Genomic DNA, 19,002 nt, shown 5'->3' on the forward strand with positions numbered 1-19,002 from the left:
TGAAACTTTAAAGGACTTGAATATTGTGCTTTGTTATTGCTCCTGTGATGTAAAATATCAACAATATCAAACGTGTACTGGTTCCAACATTCTTGCAGGTCAACTTTTAAAGGTATAGCATGTTAACTACATAACATATGGTATCTCTTTTCACTACTGTTCCACAACTTACCAAAGTAAATGCCATTTGCAGTTAACAGTCCTAAAAGTAGTTTTGAGTTAATGTTGCAAAGTAATATATGTTGATTATTTTATTATTTTTAATGTTTAGTAAGATATTTAAAACTATAATTTATAGGTATGCTCACAGCAGAGAATGTAGAACTATTTATTTTCAAAGGGACAGCAAGAAATCAGAAATAATCCTACCACCCAGAACTCACACTAACCATTTTTATGTATACTTTCTTCTAGCATGTTATTATTGACAATTGTTTGCTTTGTTTTAGAATGGTGAGTTGGAGAACAAAACTTCAAACCCATCTAATACTTAACAGTTGTGGGATATTATGCAGGTTTATTTTCCTCCCAAAGCTCAGTTTCCTTACCTGCAAAATGCAGGTAATGAACCAATTTTGTATGGTTATGGAGAGATTTAATAAGATCAGATACGTAGAAATACTTTGCATAATATGCCTGATATGTATCAAGGGCTGAAGATACCATTTCTATTGTTAGCATTATCAAATAACTTTGCAACTTATTTTTAACTTGACATTAAATTGTATTTTCCTGTGTCACTAAATCTTCTCAAAACACTAATTAATGATGTAATACTTTTGCCAGTAGTAACTGCTCCCTTAGACTCAGACTGTTTTGAATTTTACAGTATTAATAGTCATTATTTGTTCAGCTAAATGTTCTATATATTACATTAGTTTGCTTAATCCTCAAAACAACCTCACCCTTGGAGATTTCCTTACTTTCTGTGATGCGAAATTATGTTTCATGTAAGATCTAGCTGATTTACAGCAGTAGGGCCCTGGCCCCTAGAATCATGCTGCTTGGGAGTAGAAGTTGCGATCAGTTTATTTTAGTATCATCTTGATTTGAAAGCAAAAATGATCCATTAAAAATGACAACAGTTGTTTCACAATGTTACATACTTAATACTAAAGACAACATAGTTAATAATACTGTATTAAATATTTGAAAGTTGCTAAGAGAGATCTTAAATGTTCTCACCACAAAAAAGAAATGGTAATTAAGTGATGTGACCGAGGTATTAGGCAAAGCTGTCGTGGTAATCATTTTGCAATACTAAGTGTATCAAATGAACATGTTGCACACTTTAAACTCACATGATGTTACTACATGTCAATTATACCCTAAAAGGCTGGAAATGAATGGTATCTAAGATGCTAAATTTTATGGTATGTTTTTACCACAATTAAAAAAATCATTAAGAAAAAATTGACAACAGGACAAAAATGGATCAGACTGTTGATGACTAATGTGCCTAGATGCCACGAAACAGTTTCTTGATAATAGACACAATTTAAAACTCAATTTAAAGCCAAGCAAAGGGAAATTTATTTACCTTCATGTGAAAGAGAATGTTAACTTTAATAGAAAAAGGTTAAAGATTTTTTAAATCAGGATTTCTTATATTTTCTAAAATGACATGACTTTCAAAGATAATAAAATTTTTTAATTCTAAAAAAACTGAAATATATCTCTAAATCCTCAAGTTTACATAATACCACTTACACTTGGGTCTCTATAATTACAATGTTAGATTCAAATTAATCAGTTCTTAGGAGACTTACCTTATTAGCTTCTATTGTCACTATTCGATTAAGAAATTTCATCATAATTGTTGGTGCCACAGGGTTGAAACTGTCAAAGTTTTATGAAGAAAGACAGTGGTTAGGTAATTACTTTAAAAATAGACTGTGTATATGGACACTATAAGCAGAAATTTCATTCTTACCTAATGTTTGATATAGCACACTCTTCTTGAATTTCTCTGGGAAACAGTAACCTTTGATTATTATCTCCACTGAGACTGTCCGAGATGATAAATATTAGAGGACATCGACCAATCTGCACATACTTCCTAAAACAACAAAATACAGCAATGTTGAAATTAAAGCCACCTGCTATTTAATTTGAAATTTTAGAAAACCTCACTGAAACTCACCTTAGAACTTCATGTAAAGCTTGAGAGTCTCGATAAAACTGGTTAGGTAAATCCTATTGAAAACACATGATAAATATTAATTCAGCTTTATTTCCATAAAAATTTATTTTTAGATTTATAATTACCAAGAGAGAAAAAATGTTACCTATTCAATGTATTGTACCCAGAACTTTCATAGAAATTAAGGGAAACAAGAAACAGCTGATATCCTCAACAGTAATATGCATCAAAGGGAGACCCAATTTTCAGATCAGATTTCTTAGGGTCACTACTGGTTTTTGTATTTTCACTAAGATGTCCTTTTCCAAACATTTCTTCTGCTTTGTACATTTAAGCCATTACATTTTTAAAGTTCAGTAACCTTTAGTAATTCAAGTTTACTGAAAAATAATTTAGGTTTCTGTTATAACAGTTTTATGTTATAATTTACCACTATAAGGAATATAATGTTAATGTCACCATCACATAAGATGTATCTTGCAATTGTTTAATTAGTAGTTATAGCAGGATTTCAAAAGTTGTCCTTACTTCAACCAGAATTATCTTCTTATCAGTTCTCAGATCATCTCCAAACATTTGTAGTTTGTTATATTTTGTTGCTCTTAGTAGAAACTCTTTAAAACCTGCTATCTGAGACTGATAGGGAAATATGTGGAAGCTTGATTCTGAAAGGAAACATATTTAACACTTTTATTTCAACAAATTACAGAAGCATCAAATCTGTTGTTTTCTAAACAAAAATGTTATATTATACATATTACATGAATGTAATTAATATTATATTCATATATACATATATACATATATACATATACATATATAGTATATGTATATATATATACATATATACATATACATATATAGTATATGTAATGAATCATTTACATATACATGGAAGAACTCAATACCATAGACTCTAATTAGGCAAAACTGTTCACATTTAAAATATGATATTCATTTCAAAGGACAAAAGTTATCATGGATTACAGTAATTTTCTATACCAATGATGTAACATGGAGTTACTTGACTTTGGAAAACAGCTATGAGTATAACATTCATATAATTGGTAAAACTACTTATGCCTGAAGACTCACCAAATGAGGCATGACTAAAAACAAATTATTTTCAATAGTAATGTTTAACAACAAAACCAGAATAACTAATTAGTGAACTTGGGAATAAGGGAAGTTCTCTTTAGACATGTTTTATGTAAAAGATAGTTTATAAATAGACCTGCTGGACTGTCTAAAGTAATGTTACTGTTTAGAAAGCAGTAAAATTCCAGAAGCATGATATACAAGCAGCATAAGAGTATGCATACTAAAGATACAGTAAGTCCAGAGCATATTAAAGATCCCAAAGAAGGGATTCTGAGGAATTTTTCACATTAAAATAAACTGTTCTACAGACACCCTTTCATTTCAAAGTAGCCTAGGAGTTTTGGCTATCCCTACTTCACTTTACTTATAACAGCAATTAGAAAAAAAGAGGAAAATTAAAAATGACCATGCTGAAAAGATGGTAGCAGGAGAGGTGAGACAAAGGCTTCCTCCTAAAACCACATATAATACAAAAATATAATTAATACAACTAATTCTGAAAGAGCAGCAGGAAAGAGGACTGTGCCAAACTGCACAAGAAGGAAAGAGCAAATGAATAAACCTCACAGAACGGGGTAACGTACCAAAGCTATGGCCCCTTGGGACCAAAGCCCTTCCCTCACCCCAGCTCACCAGCAGGAGGAAGAGAAACGGGGCGGGGAGGGAGTGGAGGCCGGGGACTGCTGAATAACTAACTCCAGAGATCTGCTCTGGGAGCACAAACATACATTTCAAGGTACTTGTATGGTACTCTCATGATTACGGGGTTGGAAAGCTAAGAAAGGCAGAATTTCTGGAGAGACTGAGATGCCAGCCACTTGCGGAAAGCAGAGATCCATATCCGGCTGCTCTGGGACAAAAGAAAGACGGACAATCTGAGAGGCTTCCTAATAAGGAAGCCCTTAGCAAGAGGGCTGCCAAAGGGGCAAGGACTGCACAGAGCTTACTGCTCAGGAGAAAGGACAGGTAGACAAAATTGTCTGGGTGCACTCTGCCCAGCAGTTTGGGAGCTTTCATGGCACTCCAGCTCCCTGGTTGGCTACACAGATCCAAGGAACCCCTCCGTGATATGCAGCCTGCTGCGCCTTTCTCCCAGCCAGCCAAACATGGCTCGCAAACCAGCAAACTCTACCCTCACATTAGGCAAGCCAGAGGGAAGACCTGTCTATAGCAACTACAAATGCAAAGCATAGAGGCTTATACCTGTATAAGGCTTATAACTGCCCACTGGTTCAGGCAGTGGAGACAGGCATAGAAGCCGGGAAGCAGGAAACAGGTCTTTCCTCCTCCCAGGAACCAAAACCACTCCCCTGCGACCTCCCACATTGCTTCAGGGACTGAGCACCTCTAGAAAGCAGAGCTTCTAGGCACTAGAGGGCGAAATATATAAATATGAAATGCCAAAGGAATCTGGTTCAAAGTAAAATTATGAATACAACTCCTGAGAAAGATTTAAGTGACATCGACCTCATGAATCTTCCTGAAAGTGATTACAGAATAAAAATCATTAACATGCTCATGGAGGTAAAGACAAATATTCAAGAATTCAAGAATGAATTCTGGTCGGAGATCCAACTGTTGAAGAGCACAATGGAGGGTATTAAAAGCAGATTAGATACAGTAGAGGAGACAATAAATTAAAGAGAAACTAGAGAAGAGGAATACAAAGAAGCTGAGGCACAGGGAAAAAATGAAACAGAAGCTAGAGAAGAGGAATACAAAAAGGCTGAGGCACAGACAGAAAAAAGGATCTCTTAAGAATGAAAGATTATTGAGAGAACTGTGTGACTAATCCAAACAGAACAATATTCACATTATAAGGGTACCAGAAGAAGGACAGAGAGAAAAAGGGATAGAAAGTGTCTTTGAGGAGATAATTCCTGAAAACTTCCCCAGTCAGGGCAAGGAGACAGTCTCTCAGGCCAAGGAGGTGCACAGATCTCCCAAAACAAGGGGCCCAGGGAAGACAACATCAAGACATATAGTAATTAAAATGGCAGATCAAGGATAAGGACAGACTATTAAAAGCAGCCAGAAAGAGAAATAAGATCACATAAAAAAGAAAGCCCATCAGGCTATCATCAGACTTCTCAGCAGAAACCTTACAGGCCAGAAGGGAGTGGCATGTTGTATTTAATGCAATGAAGCAGAAGGGCCTCAAACCAAGAATACTTTATCTGGCAAGATTATCATTTAAATTTGAGGGAGGGATTAAACAATTTCCAGATAAGAAAAAGCTGAATTTACCTACCACAAACTGCAGTGTATTTTGGAGGAATTGCTATAGATGGAAGTGTTCCTAAGGGTTAACAGCTGTCACCGGAGGTAATAAAACCACAGTAAAGACAGTAGAACAGTTAATTACTAAACAAATGCAAAATTAAATCAACTATCCCCAAAGTCAATCAAGGGATAGACAAAGAGTACAGAATATGATACATAATAAACACAGAATGGAGGAGGAAGAAAAAGGAGGGAGACAAAAGAACCTTTAGGTTGTGTTTGTAATAGCACATTGAGTTAAGTTAGACTCTTAGATAGGAAGGAAGTTAACCTTGAGCCTTTGGTAACCATGAATCTAAAGCCTGCAATGGCAATAAGTACATACCTTTCGATAATCACCCTAAATGTAAATGGTCTGAATGCACCAATCAAAAGATACAGTCACTGAATGGATAAAAAAACAAGACTCATCTATATGCTGCCTACAAGAGACTCACTTTAAACCCAAAGACATACACAGACTAAAAGAGAAAGGATGGAAAAAGTTTTTCCCTCCTAATAGGGAGAAAAAAGCAGGAGTTACATAATTGTATCAGACAAAATAGACCTCAAAACAAAGAAAGTCACAAGAGACAAAGAAGGACATTACATAATGATAAAGACGTCAACTCAACAAGAAGATATAACCATTATAAATATCTAGGCTTCCGGGGAGCCAGGATGGCGGCGTGAGTAGAGCAGTGGAAATCTCCTCCCAAAAACACATAGAGCTATGAAAATATAATAAAGAAAAATCTTCCTAAAATAGAGACCACAGGACACAGGACAACATCCAGACCACATCCACACGTGCAAGAACCCAGCGCCTTGCGAAGGGGGTAAGATACAAGCCCCGGCCCGGCGGGACCCGAGCGCCCCTCCCCCCGGCTCCCGGCGGGTGGAAAGAAACCGGAGCGGTTTTTTGTTTTGGCGAGCGCTTTTTGGAAGCCTTAAAGGGATGGGCCCCCGTTGCTAGGGAGGCAGGGTGGTGGGACCGGTGAGCAGGTGCCTGGGACCGGTGCCTGAGGACAAAGACTATCCCGCGTTTCTCCCTGCGGGACCGGCGGGCGGGTGCCTGAGACCGGTGCCTGAGGACAGAGGAAATCGCGCGTTTTTCCCCTTTTTTTTTTCTCTTTTTGGCGAGCGCTTTTTGGAAGCCTTATAGGGACAGGGACCCCAGTGCTAGGGAGGCAGGGTGGCGGGACTGGTGAGTGGGTGCCTGGGACCGGCGCCTGAGGACAAAGAATATCCCACGTTTTTCCCTGCGGGACCGGTGGGCAGGTGCCTGAGACCGGCACTTGAGGACAGAGGAAATCGCGCGTTTTTCCCCCTTTTTTTTTCTCTTTTCTGCGAGTGCTTTTTGGAAGCCTAAAAGGGACAGGGACCCCGGTGTAGGGAGGCAGGGCAGCGGGACTGGTGAGCGGGTGCCTGGGACCAGTGCCTGAGGACAAAGAATATCGAGCGTTCCTTCCCTGCGGGACCGGTGGGTGGGTGCTTTTTGGAAGCCTTGAAAGGACAGGGACCCTGGTGCTAGGGAGACAGGGCAGCAGGACCAGTGAGTGGGTGCCTGGGACCGGCACCTGAGGACAAAAAAAAGAAAAAAAAAATCGCTTCTTTTTTCCTTTTTTTTTTTTTTTTCTTTTTCTTTCTTTCTGTTCCCTCTCTCATTCTTGCTGTTGTTGTTTTGGTTTGGAGAGTGCTTTTCGGAAGTCTTAAAGGGGCAGGACAGGTCACTTAGACCAGAGGCAGTGAATCTGGGGATCTCTGGGCACTCTAACCCCCTGGGCAGCAGAGAGCACAGAGACCCCTTACAGAGATAAATAGCCTCCTGGCCGCTCCCCCTCCAACGGGGCTCCACCATTTTGGAGGAACAGCCCCAGCCAGGCCAAGCCCACAGCAACAGCGGAGATAAACCCCAAAGCAACTAGGCAGGAAGCAGAAGCCCTGTCTGCGCACAGCTGCCCAGCACAAGCAACTGGAGGTTGCTAGTCTCCCAGGAAAAGGCTACAAACCAACAAGAAGGGAAGCTCTTCCAGCGGTCACTTGTACCAGCTCTGCAAACTATCTCTATCACCATGAAAAGACAAAACTACAGGCAGACAAAGATCACAGAGACAACACCTGAGAAGGAGACAGACCTAACTAGTCTTCCTGAAAAAGAATTCAAAATAAAAATCATGAACATGCTGACAGAGATGCAGAGAAAAATGCAAGAGCAATGGGATGAGATGCAGAGAAAAATGCAGGAGCAGTGGGATGAGATGCAGAGAAAAATGCAAGAGCAGTGGGATGAAGTCCAGAAGGAGATCACAGATGTCAGGAAAGAGATCACAGAAGTGAAACAATCCCTGGAAGGATTTATAAGCAGAATGGATAAGATGCAAGAGGCCATTGAAGGAATAGAAGCCAGAGAACAGGAATGTATAGAAGCTGACATAGAGAGAGATAAAAGGATCTCCAGGAATGAAACAACACTAAGAGAAATATGTGACCAATACAAAAGGAATAACATTCGTATTATAGGGATACCAGAAGAGGAAGAAAGAGGAAAAGGGATAGAAAGTGTCTTTGAAGAAATAATTGCTGAAAACTTCCCCAAACTGGGGGAGGAAATAATCGAACAGACCATGGAATTATACAGAACCCCCAACAGAAAGGATCCAAGGAGGACAACACCAAGACACATAGTAATTAAAATGGCAAGGATCAAGGACAAGGAAAGAGTTTTAAAGGCAGCTAGAGAGAAAAAGGTCACCTATAAAGGAAAACCAATCAGGCTAACATCAGACTTCTCAACAGAAACCCTACAGGCCAGAAGAGAATGGCATGATATACTTAATGCAATGAAACAGAAGGGCCTTGAACCAAGGATACTGTATCCAGCACGACTATCATTTAAATATGATGGTGGGATTAAACAATTCCCAGACAAGCAAAAGCTGAGGGAATTTGCTTCCCACAAACCACCTCTACAGGGCATCCTACAGGGACTGCTCTAGATGGGAGCACCCCTAAAAAGAGCACAGAACAAAACACACAACATATGAAGAATGGAGGAGGAGGAATAAGAAGGGAGAGAAGAAAAGAATCTCCAGACAGTGTATATAACAGCTCAATAAGCGAGCTAAGTTAGGAAGTAAGATACTAAAGAGGCTAACCCTGAACCTTTGGTAACCACTAATCTAAAGCCTGCAATGGCAATAAGTACATATCTCTCAATAGTCACCCTAAATGTAAATGGACTTAATGTACCAATCAAAAGACATAGAGTAATAGAATGGATAAAAAAGCAAGACCCATCTATATGCTGCTTACAAGAAACTCACCTTAAACCCAAAGATAAGCATAGACTAAAAGTCAAGGGATGGAAAAACATATTTCAGGCAAACAACAGTGAGAAGAAAGCAGGGGTTGCAGTACTAATATCAGACAAAATAGACTTCAAAACAAAGAAAGTAACAAGAGATAAAGAAGGACACTACATAATGATAAAGGGCTCAGTCCAACAAGAGGATATAACCATTCTAAATATATATGCACCCAATACAGGAGCACCAGCATATGTGAAGCAAATACTAACAGAACTAAAGAGGGAAATAGACTGCAATGCATTCATTGTAGGAGACTTCAACACACCACTCACCCCAAAGGATAGATCCACCGGGCAGAAAATAAGTAAAGACACACAGGCACTGAACAACACACTAGAACAGATGGACCTAATAGACATCTATAGAACTCTACATCCAAAAGCAACAGGATATACATTCTTCTCAAGTGCACATGGAACATTCTCCAGAATAGACCACATACTAGCTCACAAAAAGAGCCTCAGTAAATTCCAAAATATTGAAATTCTACCAACCAATTTTTCAGACCACAAAGGTATAAAAGTAGAAATAAATTCTACAAAGAAAACAAAAAGGCTCACAAACACATGGAGGCTTAACAACATGCTACTAAATAATCAATGGATCAATGAACAAATCAAAATAGAGATCAAGGAATATATAGAAACAAATGACAACAACAACACTAAGCCCCAACTTCTGTGGGATGCAGCGAAAGCAGTCTTAAGAGGAAAGTATATAGCAATCCAGGCACACTTGAAGAAGGAAGAACAATCCCAAATGAATAGTCTAACATCACAATTATTAAAACTGGAAAAAGAAGAACAAATGAGGCCTGAAGTCAGCAGAAGGAGGGACATAATAAAGATCAGAGAAGAAATAAACAAAATTGAGAAGAATAAAACAATAGCAAAAATCAACGAAACCAAGAGCTGGTTCTTTGAGAAAATAAACAAAATAGATAAGCCTCTAGGCCAACTTATTAAGAGAAAAAGAGAGTCAACACAAATCAACATAATCAGAAATGAGAATGGAAAAATCACGACAGACTCCACAGAAATACAAAGAATTATTAAAGACTACTATGAAAACCTATATGCCAACAAGCTGGAAAACCTAGAAGAAATGGACAACTTCCTAGAAAAATACAACCTCCCAAGACTGACCAAGGAAGAAACACAAAAGTTAAACAAACCAATTACAAGCAAAGAAATTGAAACGGTAATCAAAAAACTACCCAAGAACAAAACCCCGGGGCCGGACGGATTTACCTCGGTATTTTATCAGACACACAGAGAAGACATAATACCCATTCTCCTTAAAGTGTTCCACAAAATAGAAGAAGAGGGAATACTCCCAAACTCATTCTATGAGGCCAACATCACCCTAATACCAAAACCAGGCAAAGACCCCACCAAAAAAGAAAATTACAGACCAATATCCCTGATGAATGTAGATGCAAAAATACTCAATAAAATATTAGCAAACAGAATTCAACAGTATATCAAAAGGATCATACACCATGACCAAGTGGGATTCATCCCAGGGATGCAAGGATGGTACAACATTCAAAAATCCATCAACATCATCCACCACATCAACAAAAAGAAAGACAAAAACCACATGATCATCTCCATAGATGCTGAAAAAGCATTTGACAAAATTCAACATCCATTCATGATAAAAACTCTCAGCAAAATGGGAATAGAGGGCAAGTACCTCAACATAATAAAGGCCATATATGATAAACCCACAGCCAGCATTATACTGAACAGTGAGAAGCTGAAAGCATTTCCACTGAGATCGGGAACCAGACAGGGATGCCCACTCTCCCCACTGTTATTTAACATAGTACTGGAGGTCCTAGCCACGGCAATCAGACAAAACAAAGAAATACAAGGAATCCAGATTGGTAAAGAAGAAGTTAAACTGTCACTATTTGCAGATGATATGATACTGTACATAAAAAACCCTAAAGACTCCACTCCAAAACTACTAGAACTGATATCGGAATACAGCAAAGTTGCAGGATACAAAATTAACACACAGAAATCTGTAGCTTTCCTATACACTAACAACGAATCAATAGAAAGAGAAATCAGGTAAACAATTCCATTCACCATTGCATCAAAAAGAATAAAATACCTAGGAATAAACCTAACCAAAGAAGTGAAAGACTTATACTCTGAAAACTACAAGTCACTCTTAAGAGAAATTAAAGGGGACACTAACAAATGGAAACTCATCCCCTGCTCATGGCTAGGAAGAATTAATATCGTCAAAATGGCCATCCTGCCCAAAGCAATATACAGATTTGATGCAATCCCTCTCAAATTACCAGCAACATTCTTCAATGAATTGGAACAAATAATTCAAAAATTCATATGGAAACACCAAAGACCCCGAATAGCCAAAGCAATCCTGAAAAAGAAGAATAAAGTAGGGGGGATCTCACTCCCCAACTTCAAGCTCTACTACAAAGCCATAGTAATCAAGACAATTTGGTACTGGCACAAGAACAGAGACACAGACCAGTGGAACAGATTAGAGACCCCAGAAATTAACCCAAACATATATGGTCAATTAATATTTGATAAAGGAGCCATGGACATACAATGGCAAAATGACAGTCTCTTCAACAGATGGTGCTGGCAAAACTGGACAGCTACATGTAGGAGAATGAAACTGGACCATTGTCTAACCCCCTATACAAAGGTAAACTCAAAATGGATCAAAGACCTGAATGTAAGGCATGAAACCATTAAACTCTTGGAAAAAAACACAGGCAAAAACCTCTTAGACATAAAAATGAGTGACCTCTTCTTGAACATATCTCCCCGGGCAAGGAAAACAACAGCAAAAATGAGCAAGTGGGACTACATTAAGCTGAAAAGCTTCTGTACAGCGAAAGACACCATCAATAGAACAAAAAGGAACCCTACAGTATGGGAGAATATATTTGAAAATGACAGATCCGATAAAGGCTTGACGTCCAGAATATATAAAGAGCTCACACGCCTCAACAAACAAAAAACAAATAACCCAATTAAAAAATGGGCAGAGGAACTGAACAGACAGTTCTCTAAAAAAGAAATACAGATGGCCAAGAGACACATGAAAAGATGCTCCACATCGCTAATTATCAGAGAAATGCAAATTAAAACTACAATGAGGTATCACCTCACACCAGTAAGGATAGCTGCCATCCAAAAGACAAACAACAACAAATGTTGGTGAGGCTGTGGAGAAAGGGGAACCCTCCTACACTGCTGGTGGGAATGTAAATTAGTTCAACCAGTGTGGAAAGCAGTATGGAGGTGCATCAAAATGCTCAAAACAGACCTACCATTTGACCCAGGAATTCCACTCCTAGGAATTTACCCTAAGAACGCAGCAATCAAGTTTGAGAAAGACAGATGCACTCCTATGTTTATCGCAGCACTATTTACAATAGCCAAGAATTGGAAGCAACCTAAATGTCCATCGGTAGATGAATGGATAAAGAAGATGTGGTACATATACACAATGGAATACTACTCAGCCATAAGAAGTGGAAAAATCCAACCATTTGCAGCAACATGGATGGAGCTGGAGAGTATTATGCTCAGTGAAATAAGCCAAGCGGAGAAAGAGAAATACCAAATGATGTCACTCACCTGAGGAGTATAGGAAGAAAGGAAAAACTGAAGGAACAAAACAGCAGTGGAATTACAGAACCCAAAAATGGACTAACAGGTACCAAAGGTAAAGGAACTGGGGAGGATGGATGGGCAGGGAGGGATAAGGGGGGGGAAGAAGAAGGGGGGTATTAAGATTAGCATGCTTGGGGGGGAGGGAGCAAGGGGAGGGTGGGCTGCACAACACAGAGAGGACAGGTAGTGACTCTACAACATTTTGCTAAGCTGATGGACAGTAACCGTAATGTGGTTGTTAGGGGGGACCTGATATAGGGGAGAGCATAGTAAACATAGTATTCTTCATGTAAGTGTAGATTAAAAATTTAAAAAAAAAAAAAAAAGAAAGAAAGAAAGAAAGACAAGGGGGATTACTCCTTAACAGGATAAAACTATTGGTAAATCAAAGATCAACGCATGCTTTAAATATCCTTAATGTTGATCACTTAAAGGGTGTCAGATGATCAGCTATGGAGGTACTCTTTTCTGATAATATTCCTTTCTCTTAATTAAAAAAAAAAAAAAAAAGCAGTTACTGTGTGCTGACCTCCAATGAGTTCTGCACAGTGGTATAGAGGGCATGTCAAAGTGTGGGCAAAGGGTCTGTTTGTTTCTATGCAGAAGATCAAGGCCTAGCTTGGCTACCCAGAAAATGAACTAAGATACGATATGAGGAGGAGCTTCTGGCATCAGCACTCTCTGGAGGACTTGTGCCGGGGGATGATCATCAAAAAGCCTCCACAGGGATCCGGACGATGCTGCGGTTGTGGCTGCATCCAGCCCACCATCTCCTGGACTTGCCATAAGAATGAGGAGGGAGATGTCTAGGCTGGCATGTGCATACAGTGAGACAACGAATTTGACCGGATCTGTACTGTTGGAACTCAACCAGGAGTTGGGAGGGGTGCAAGTTGTAGCACTCCAAAATCTCATGACTATAGACTATCTATGGTTAAAAGAACATATGGGATGTGAACAGATCCCAGAAATGGGCTGCTTTAATTTGTCTGATGGTTCAAGTACAGTTGGACAATATCCATCATATCATAGATAAATTTTCACAAATGCCTAGGGTGCCTAAATGGTTTTCTTGGCTTCACTGGAGATGGATGGTAATTATAGATTCGCTTTGTTTATGTCACCGTATTCCTATTATGTTAATATGTGTGTGCAAATTAGTTAGTAGTTTAAAACCTATACATACTTAAGGTACTATACAAGAAGATATGTCAAAGAAATAATCAATCCTCCCAAGTTTCCTTCATATGCTACATCTATAGCTTTTCTTCTTCCTTCCTAATTACAACCCTTAAATAGAATTCGTGCCTCATATCGAATTTACCGAGTATCATAATTCCTCCAGGTGGTAAAGATACCTCAAGACAAGTGCTGGGCATAGAAGCCACAGGGCATAAATCTGCAAAGAAGTAAAAAGCTAACCTTTGCAAACAATATGGCTTCTCTCTCACTTACCAACTTTACATTTCCCTGTATGGCCCCGGAAGATGACTGGTTAGCCAGAGACGGGTAAGATTCCTCAAGGGAGGAACAACCTAAGACAGGCACAGTCGCAGGGGGGCCATCAGGTGAGAATTTGGGGATCAACAGAGGCGAGGCTCAGAACCTCACCCCCCCTGCTTTGAGAGAAATCTTCTGCATCCGTGGATGTCTTGCTGCCCTTGTCTAGCCTGGATTAATACTTAGTCCATAGGCACACACTTGATCATCTGATCATCTACATTTGCCTTCTTACAGCACTAAACTATGTTTTCTACCTTTATCTTGCATCTACCTACCACTTCAGCATTTTATTAAAAATAAAAATAATAATAATAATAGGAGAAATGTGGGATCAACATATAAATCAAGTACAAAAATCAAACGAATATTCATATTTGACCTGATTGTTTATAGGTCATATTGCATGATCAAAACCGAAAGTTTCTGTCATGACTGCCCTTGTACTGTTCACCATGTAAGAATTTATTCACTATGTAAGAATTCGTTCACCATGTAAGAACTTGTTCGTTATGCTTCAGAAGATTGGAGACGGACGAGAATTAGGCTTGAGATGGATTAATGATTGTACATTGAGCGTTGACCCCCCTATACTGAATTTTATTGTTGTTAACAACCATTTGATCAATAAATATGAGAGATGCCCTCTCAAAAAAAAAAGAAGATACCAATAAATGAAAACATATCCCGTGCTCATGGATAGGAAGAATTAATATTGTTAAAATGTCCGTCCTGCCTAAAGCAATCTATAGATTCAGTGCAATTCCTATCAAAATACCAACAGCCTTGTTCAATGAACTAGAGAAAATCATTCTGAAATTCATATGGAACCACAAAAGACCCCGAATAGCCAAAGCAATCCTGAGAAGGAAGAATAAAGCTGGGGGGATTATGCTCCCCAACTTCAAGCTCTACTACAAGGCCACAGTAATTAAGACAATTTGGTACTGGCACAAGAACAGACCCACAGACCAGTGGAACAGACTACAGAGCCCAGATATAAACTCAACCATATATGGTCAATTCATATATGATAAAGGAGCCATGCACATACAATGGGGAAATGACAGTCTCTTCAACAGCTCGTGTTGGCAAAACTGGACAGCTACATACAAGAGAATGAAACTGGATTATTGTTTAACCCCATACACAAAAGTAAACTAGAAATGGATCAAAGACCTGAATGTAAGTCATGAAACCACAAAACTCTTAGAAAACATAGGCAAAAATCTGAATATAAGCATGAGCAACTTCTTCCTGAACGCATCTCAAGAAAGGGACACAAAAGCAAAAATGAACTCATGGGACTACATCAAACTAAAAGGTTTCTGTATGGCAAAGGACACAATCAGCAGAACAAATTGGCATTCTACAGCATGGGAGAATATATTTGTAAATGACATCCAATAAGGGGGTAATATCCAAAATATATAAAGAACTCACATGTCTCAACACCCAAGAAGTAAATGATCTGATCATAAAATGAGCAGAGGATATGAACAGACACTCTTCCAAAGAAGAAATTCTGATGGCCAACAGACACATGAAAGGATGCTCCACATCACTAATCATCAGGGAAATGCAAATTAAAACCACAATGAGATATCACCTCACACCAGTAAGAATGGCCAGCATCGAAAAGACTAAGAACAAATCCTGGCAAGGATGCAGAGAAAGGGGAACCCCCCCTACACTGCTGATGGGAATGTAAGCTAGTTCAACTATTGTCGAAAGCAGTATGGAGGTTCCTGAAAAATCTAAAAATAGAAATACCATTTGACCTGGGAATCCCATTCCTTGGAATTTACCCAAAGAATACAACTTCTCAGATTCAAAAAGACATATGCATCCCTATGTTTATCGCAACACTATTCATAATAGCCAAAATGTGGACGCACCTGAGCGTCCATCAGTAGATGAATGAATAAAGATGTGGTACATATTCACAATGGAATACTATTCAGCCGTAAGAAACAAATCCTACCATTTGCAACATGGTTGGAGCTGGAGGATATTATGCCCCGTGAAAGAAGCCGGGAGGAGAAAGACAAGTGTCAAATGATTTCCCTCATTTGTGGAGTGTAACAATGTAGCAAAACTGAAGGAACAAAATAGCAGCAGACTCAGAGACTCCAAGAAGGGACTAGTGGTTACCAAAGGGGAGGGGCTGGGGAGAATGGGTGGGGAGGAAGGGAGAAGAAGATGGAGGGGTATTATGTTTAGTAAACATGGTGTGGGGGATCACTGGGAGAACAGTGTAGCACAGAGAAGGCACATAGTGGATCTGTGGCATCTTGCTGCACTGATGGACAGTGAGTGCATTGGGATATAGGTGGGGACTTGATAATATGAGTAAATGTAGTAACCACATTGTTTTTTCATGTGAGACCTTTATAGGAGTGTATATCAATAATACCTTAATAAAAAATTTAAGAAAAACAAAAGACCATGCTGGAGTATGTAAGTATATATGTGAGGTATTTACCACATCTTTAAATTGGCAGTATTATTATTTTTAGGTATTAGTCTTAATGCCTTTCAAATTCTAAAGATAGTGTTTGCCTTATGCTTTAATTTTATTTGATTCCAAAAGTCTGATCTGAACTCTTGTTTGGAGGCAAATTCCTTTAACACCTCTTATGGCTTGATCTACATTTGAACAAAAAAATTTTATTTATACTGTCTAATTTCCTAGCAAAGCCTGGAAAAAAGTACATAAATAATACAAACAGATAAGCTTATCTAACAAAAGAGTTAAGACTTCATCCTCAAAGAATCCCATTTTCCTTTATTGGAGGCACCCTCCCCTTCCTTCTGAAATTACATCTCTCTGCAACTGCGAAGTATGGGAAGAAATTCACTCATTTAAGTTTGATCTGATAGCTACTCTGGCTTTTGAAGCAGCTGGCAGATGCCAACCTAATATAGGAATGGCAATATATACCTTCTGTTTGAAAACACACCTGAAAGGTTCTAGGTATCTTAAGTATATAGGCGGGGAATTTGTTTCAAGCTCTTTTATGCACAGACTTTTCCCACTATTTCTACTACCTTCACAGCAGACCTTACCAGGATTAATTATCTCTTTGAAATCATGTTTTTGGAAGTCTGGTAAAACTGGATTAATCCACTCTTGTACTTGAATACCATGTTCTTTTGATAGTATTTTTATAGTTGTAGTTTTCCCACATCCAGGAGGACCTGTTATTAATAAAATAGATCCACCCTAAAATAAAATACAAACAAACATTAATTAAAAATAAAAATCACTGGAATGCTAGAATATTATGTTTGAGCTTTTCTTCCCAAATATTTACTTTTATTAATATTTTCTGAATATCTGGTATAAACAGACTAAATCTCACAATGATGCTAGCTGGAATAAACTAGCTTTAGGGCTTTAAGTGTAGCTTCTGATAATTCTTCAATTCTTGCATTATGTTCCTCCGAAGGACTACTTAGCAGCCAAATCTAAACAACAAACTTCAGCTATACTAAGGAGGTAACATCTGAAACAAGTATTTTTAGAGGTTACCTCAACTCATAAAATTCAATCTTAACATAGACCTCTCTTTGGATTATGTACTTTAATATTATAAAGCAGAATATTCTGATGGAGAGGCCTCAGTTTAGAAATCAGATTCTTTAAGAAATATATTTTAAGAACATTATACCAGAGATAGGACTCTAAAGAGACTTGAGGTTGTAGGTCCCAGTTGTTTTCCCTTATACAGTAAATTTGATAAAAATGTTAAAGCTAAAAAGATTTCAGGGGGAAAAAAATCAAGGCAAGATTTCCTACATCCAGTGGTGGAAATTATCATCCTTGCTTACTTGTTAACCTTTATTAAGTAGTGTAAGGAAGGCCTGTGTACTTGGGCTTGGAAGAGAGCCAGTTCCACTTTTTGAAATAGATGTGTGTGAGTTATAGTGTTGTTGGCCTTGAGTTTAATGTTAATGACTCAATAATACATATTAAATACTTATCTGAACAGAAATGCATATAAAACATGGTTCTATATTGATGGGTTCACATAAATGTGACCAGAGGAACATTAGGTTTTGCAGGAACCTAACTCTATATTTTTCTTAGGAACAATCGTACAATTTTGGCTAGTTCTTAGCATTAATTTTACAGAACATACCTAAGGCAAAAAATGAGAACCAATTTCCAAGAAAATTACTTTAAGAAGAGAAAAGGAAGATCAAGCATGGGCAGCCATGTATTTTTCTCACGTAACAGAATTAAGTGTCTGGTTTTTGACACAGTGAGTAGAGATACATAGCAAAAGTTTTGCTTCTAGTAAAAGAACTGGGAGTTAGTCTCCTCTCAGAATACTAACACATAAATATTTTTTTTGTTAATCTCATTGTACATACTGTAATAGTTTTACTACATTTTTAAGGAAGGCAATTGCCCTGAAATACTAAACTTGGCATGAAGTATTTACAGTAAATTTAAAAAAAATTTTTAGCTTGCCCACAGAGAAATCTAGAAGTTACCTAAAATGTTTTTGAATGAAAATGTCTTGTAGTTACTGACATTCTTTAAGTTTTTGTATAATAAAAAGTATAGTATTGGTTAAAGTCCAACTTCTTAGAGGGAAGAAACTTTAAAACTGAAGAAGAAATACTTTCTCTAATACCTATGTATGTACACACATTGCTGAGTTCATCCAACTGGTAGAATAACAACACATATATAGGTTTAAGACATGATAAATGCTAACAGTAAGAAAGTACTGATAAGTAAGGAAACACAGTGAACACTTAAAAATATACACAATCAGGACTGGTGGTTCCCATGGGGGAGGGGTTGGGCTGGGTATGTGGGAAGGGTGAAGGGAATAAAGGGGCACAAAAATTCTCAATCGTAATATAAGCTGGTCATGGGGATGGTAGTGCAGCATGGAGAATACAGTCAGTGATTCTGTAATGTCTTGGTATGTTGGCT

General features: G+C 38.2%; 1 protein-coding gene across 4 annotated transcripts in view; it reads right to left on the reverse strand.

Annotated features, from left to right (window-relative positions):
- Positions 1-19,002, reverse strand: part of RAD17 (RAD17 checkpoint clamp loader component) — a 41,698-nt gene that overhangs the window by 15,391 nt on the left and 7,305 nt on the right. For all 4 annotated transcript variants that reach the window (XM_073235435.1, XM_073235432.1, XM_073235444.1 and 1 more), the window contains 5 exons: positions 17,118-17,274; positions 2,672-2,808; positions 2,144-2,196; positions 1,934-2,059; positions 1,770-1,839 (listed from right to left, as the gene is read on the reverse strand). In XM_073235435.1, coding sequence (XP_073091536.1) covers positions 1,770-1,839; positions 1,934-2,059; positions 2,144-2,196; positions 2,672-2,808; positions 17,118-17,274 — 543 coding nt within the window. The remainder of the gene's footprint in view (positions 1-1,769; positions 1,840-1,933; positions 2,060-2,143; positions 2,197-2,671; positions 2,809-17,117; positions 17,275-19,002) is intronic.

Source organism: Manis javanica, chromosome 1 (genome assembly GCF_040802235.1).
Source record: "Manis javanica isolate MJ-LG chromosome 1, MJ_LKY, whole genome shotgun sequence".
NCBI lineage: Eukaryota > Metazoa > Chordata > Mammalia > Pholidota > Manidae > Manis > Manis javanica.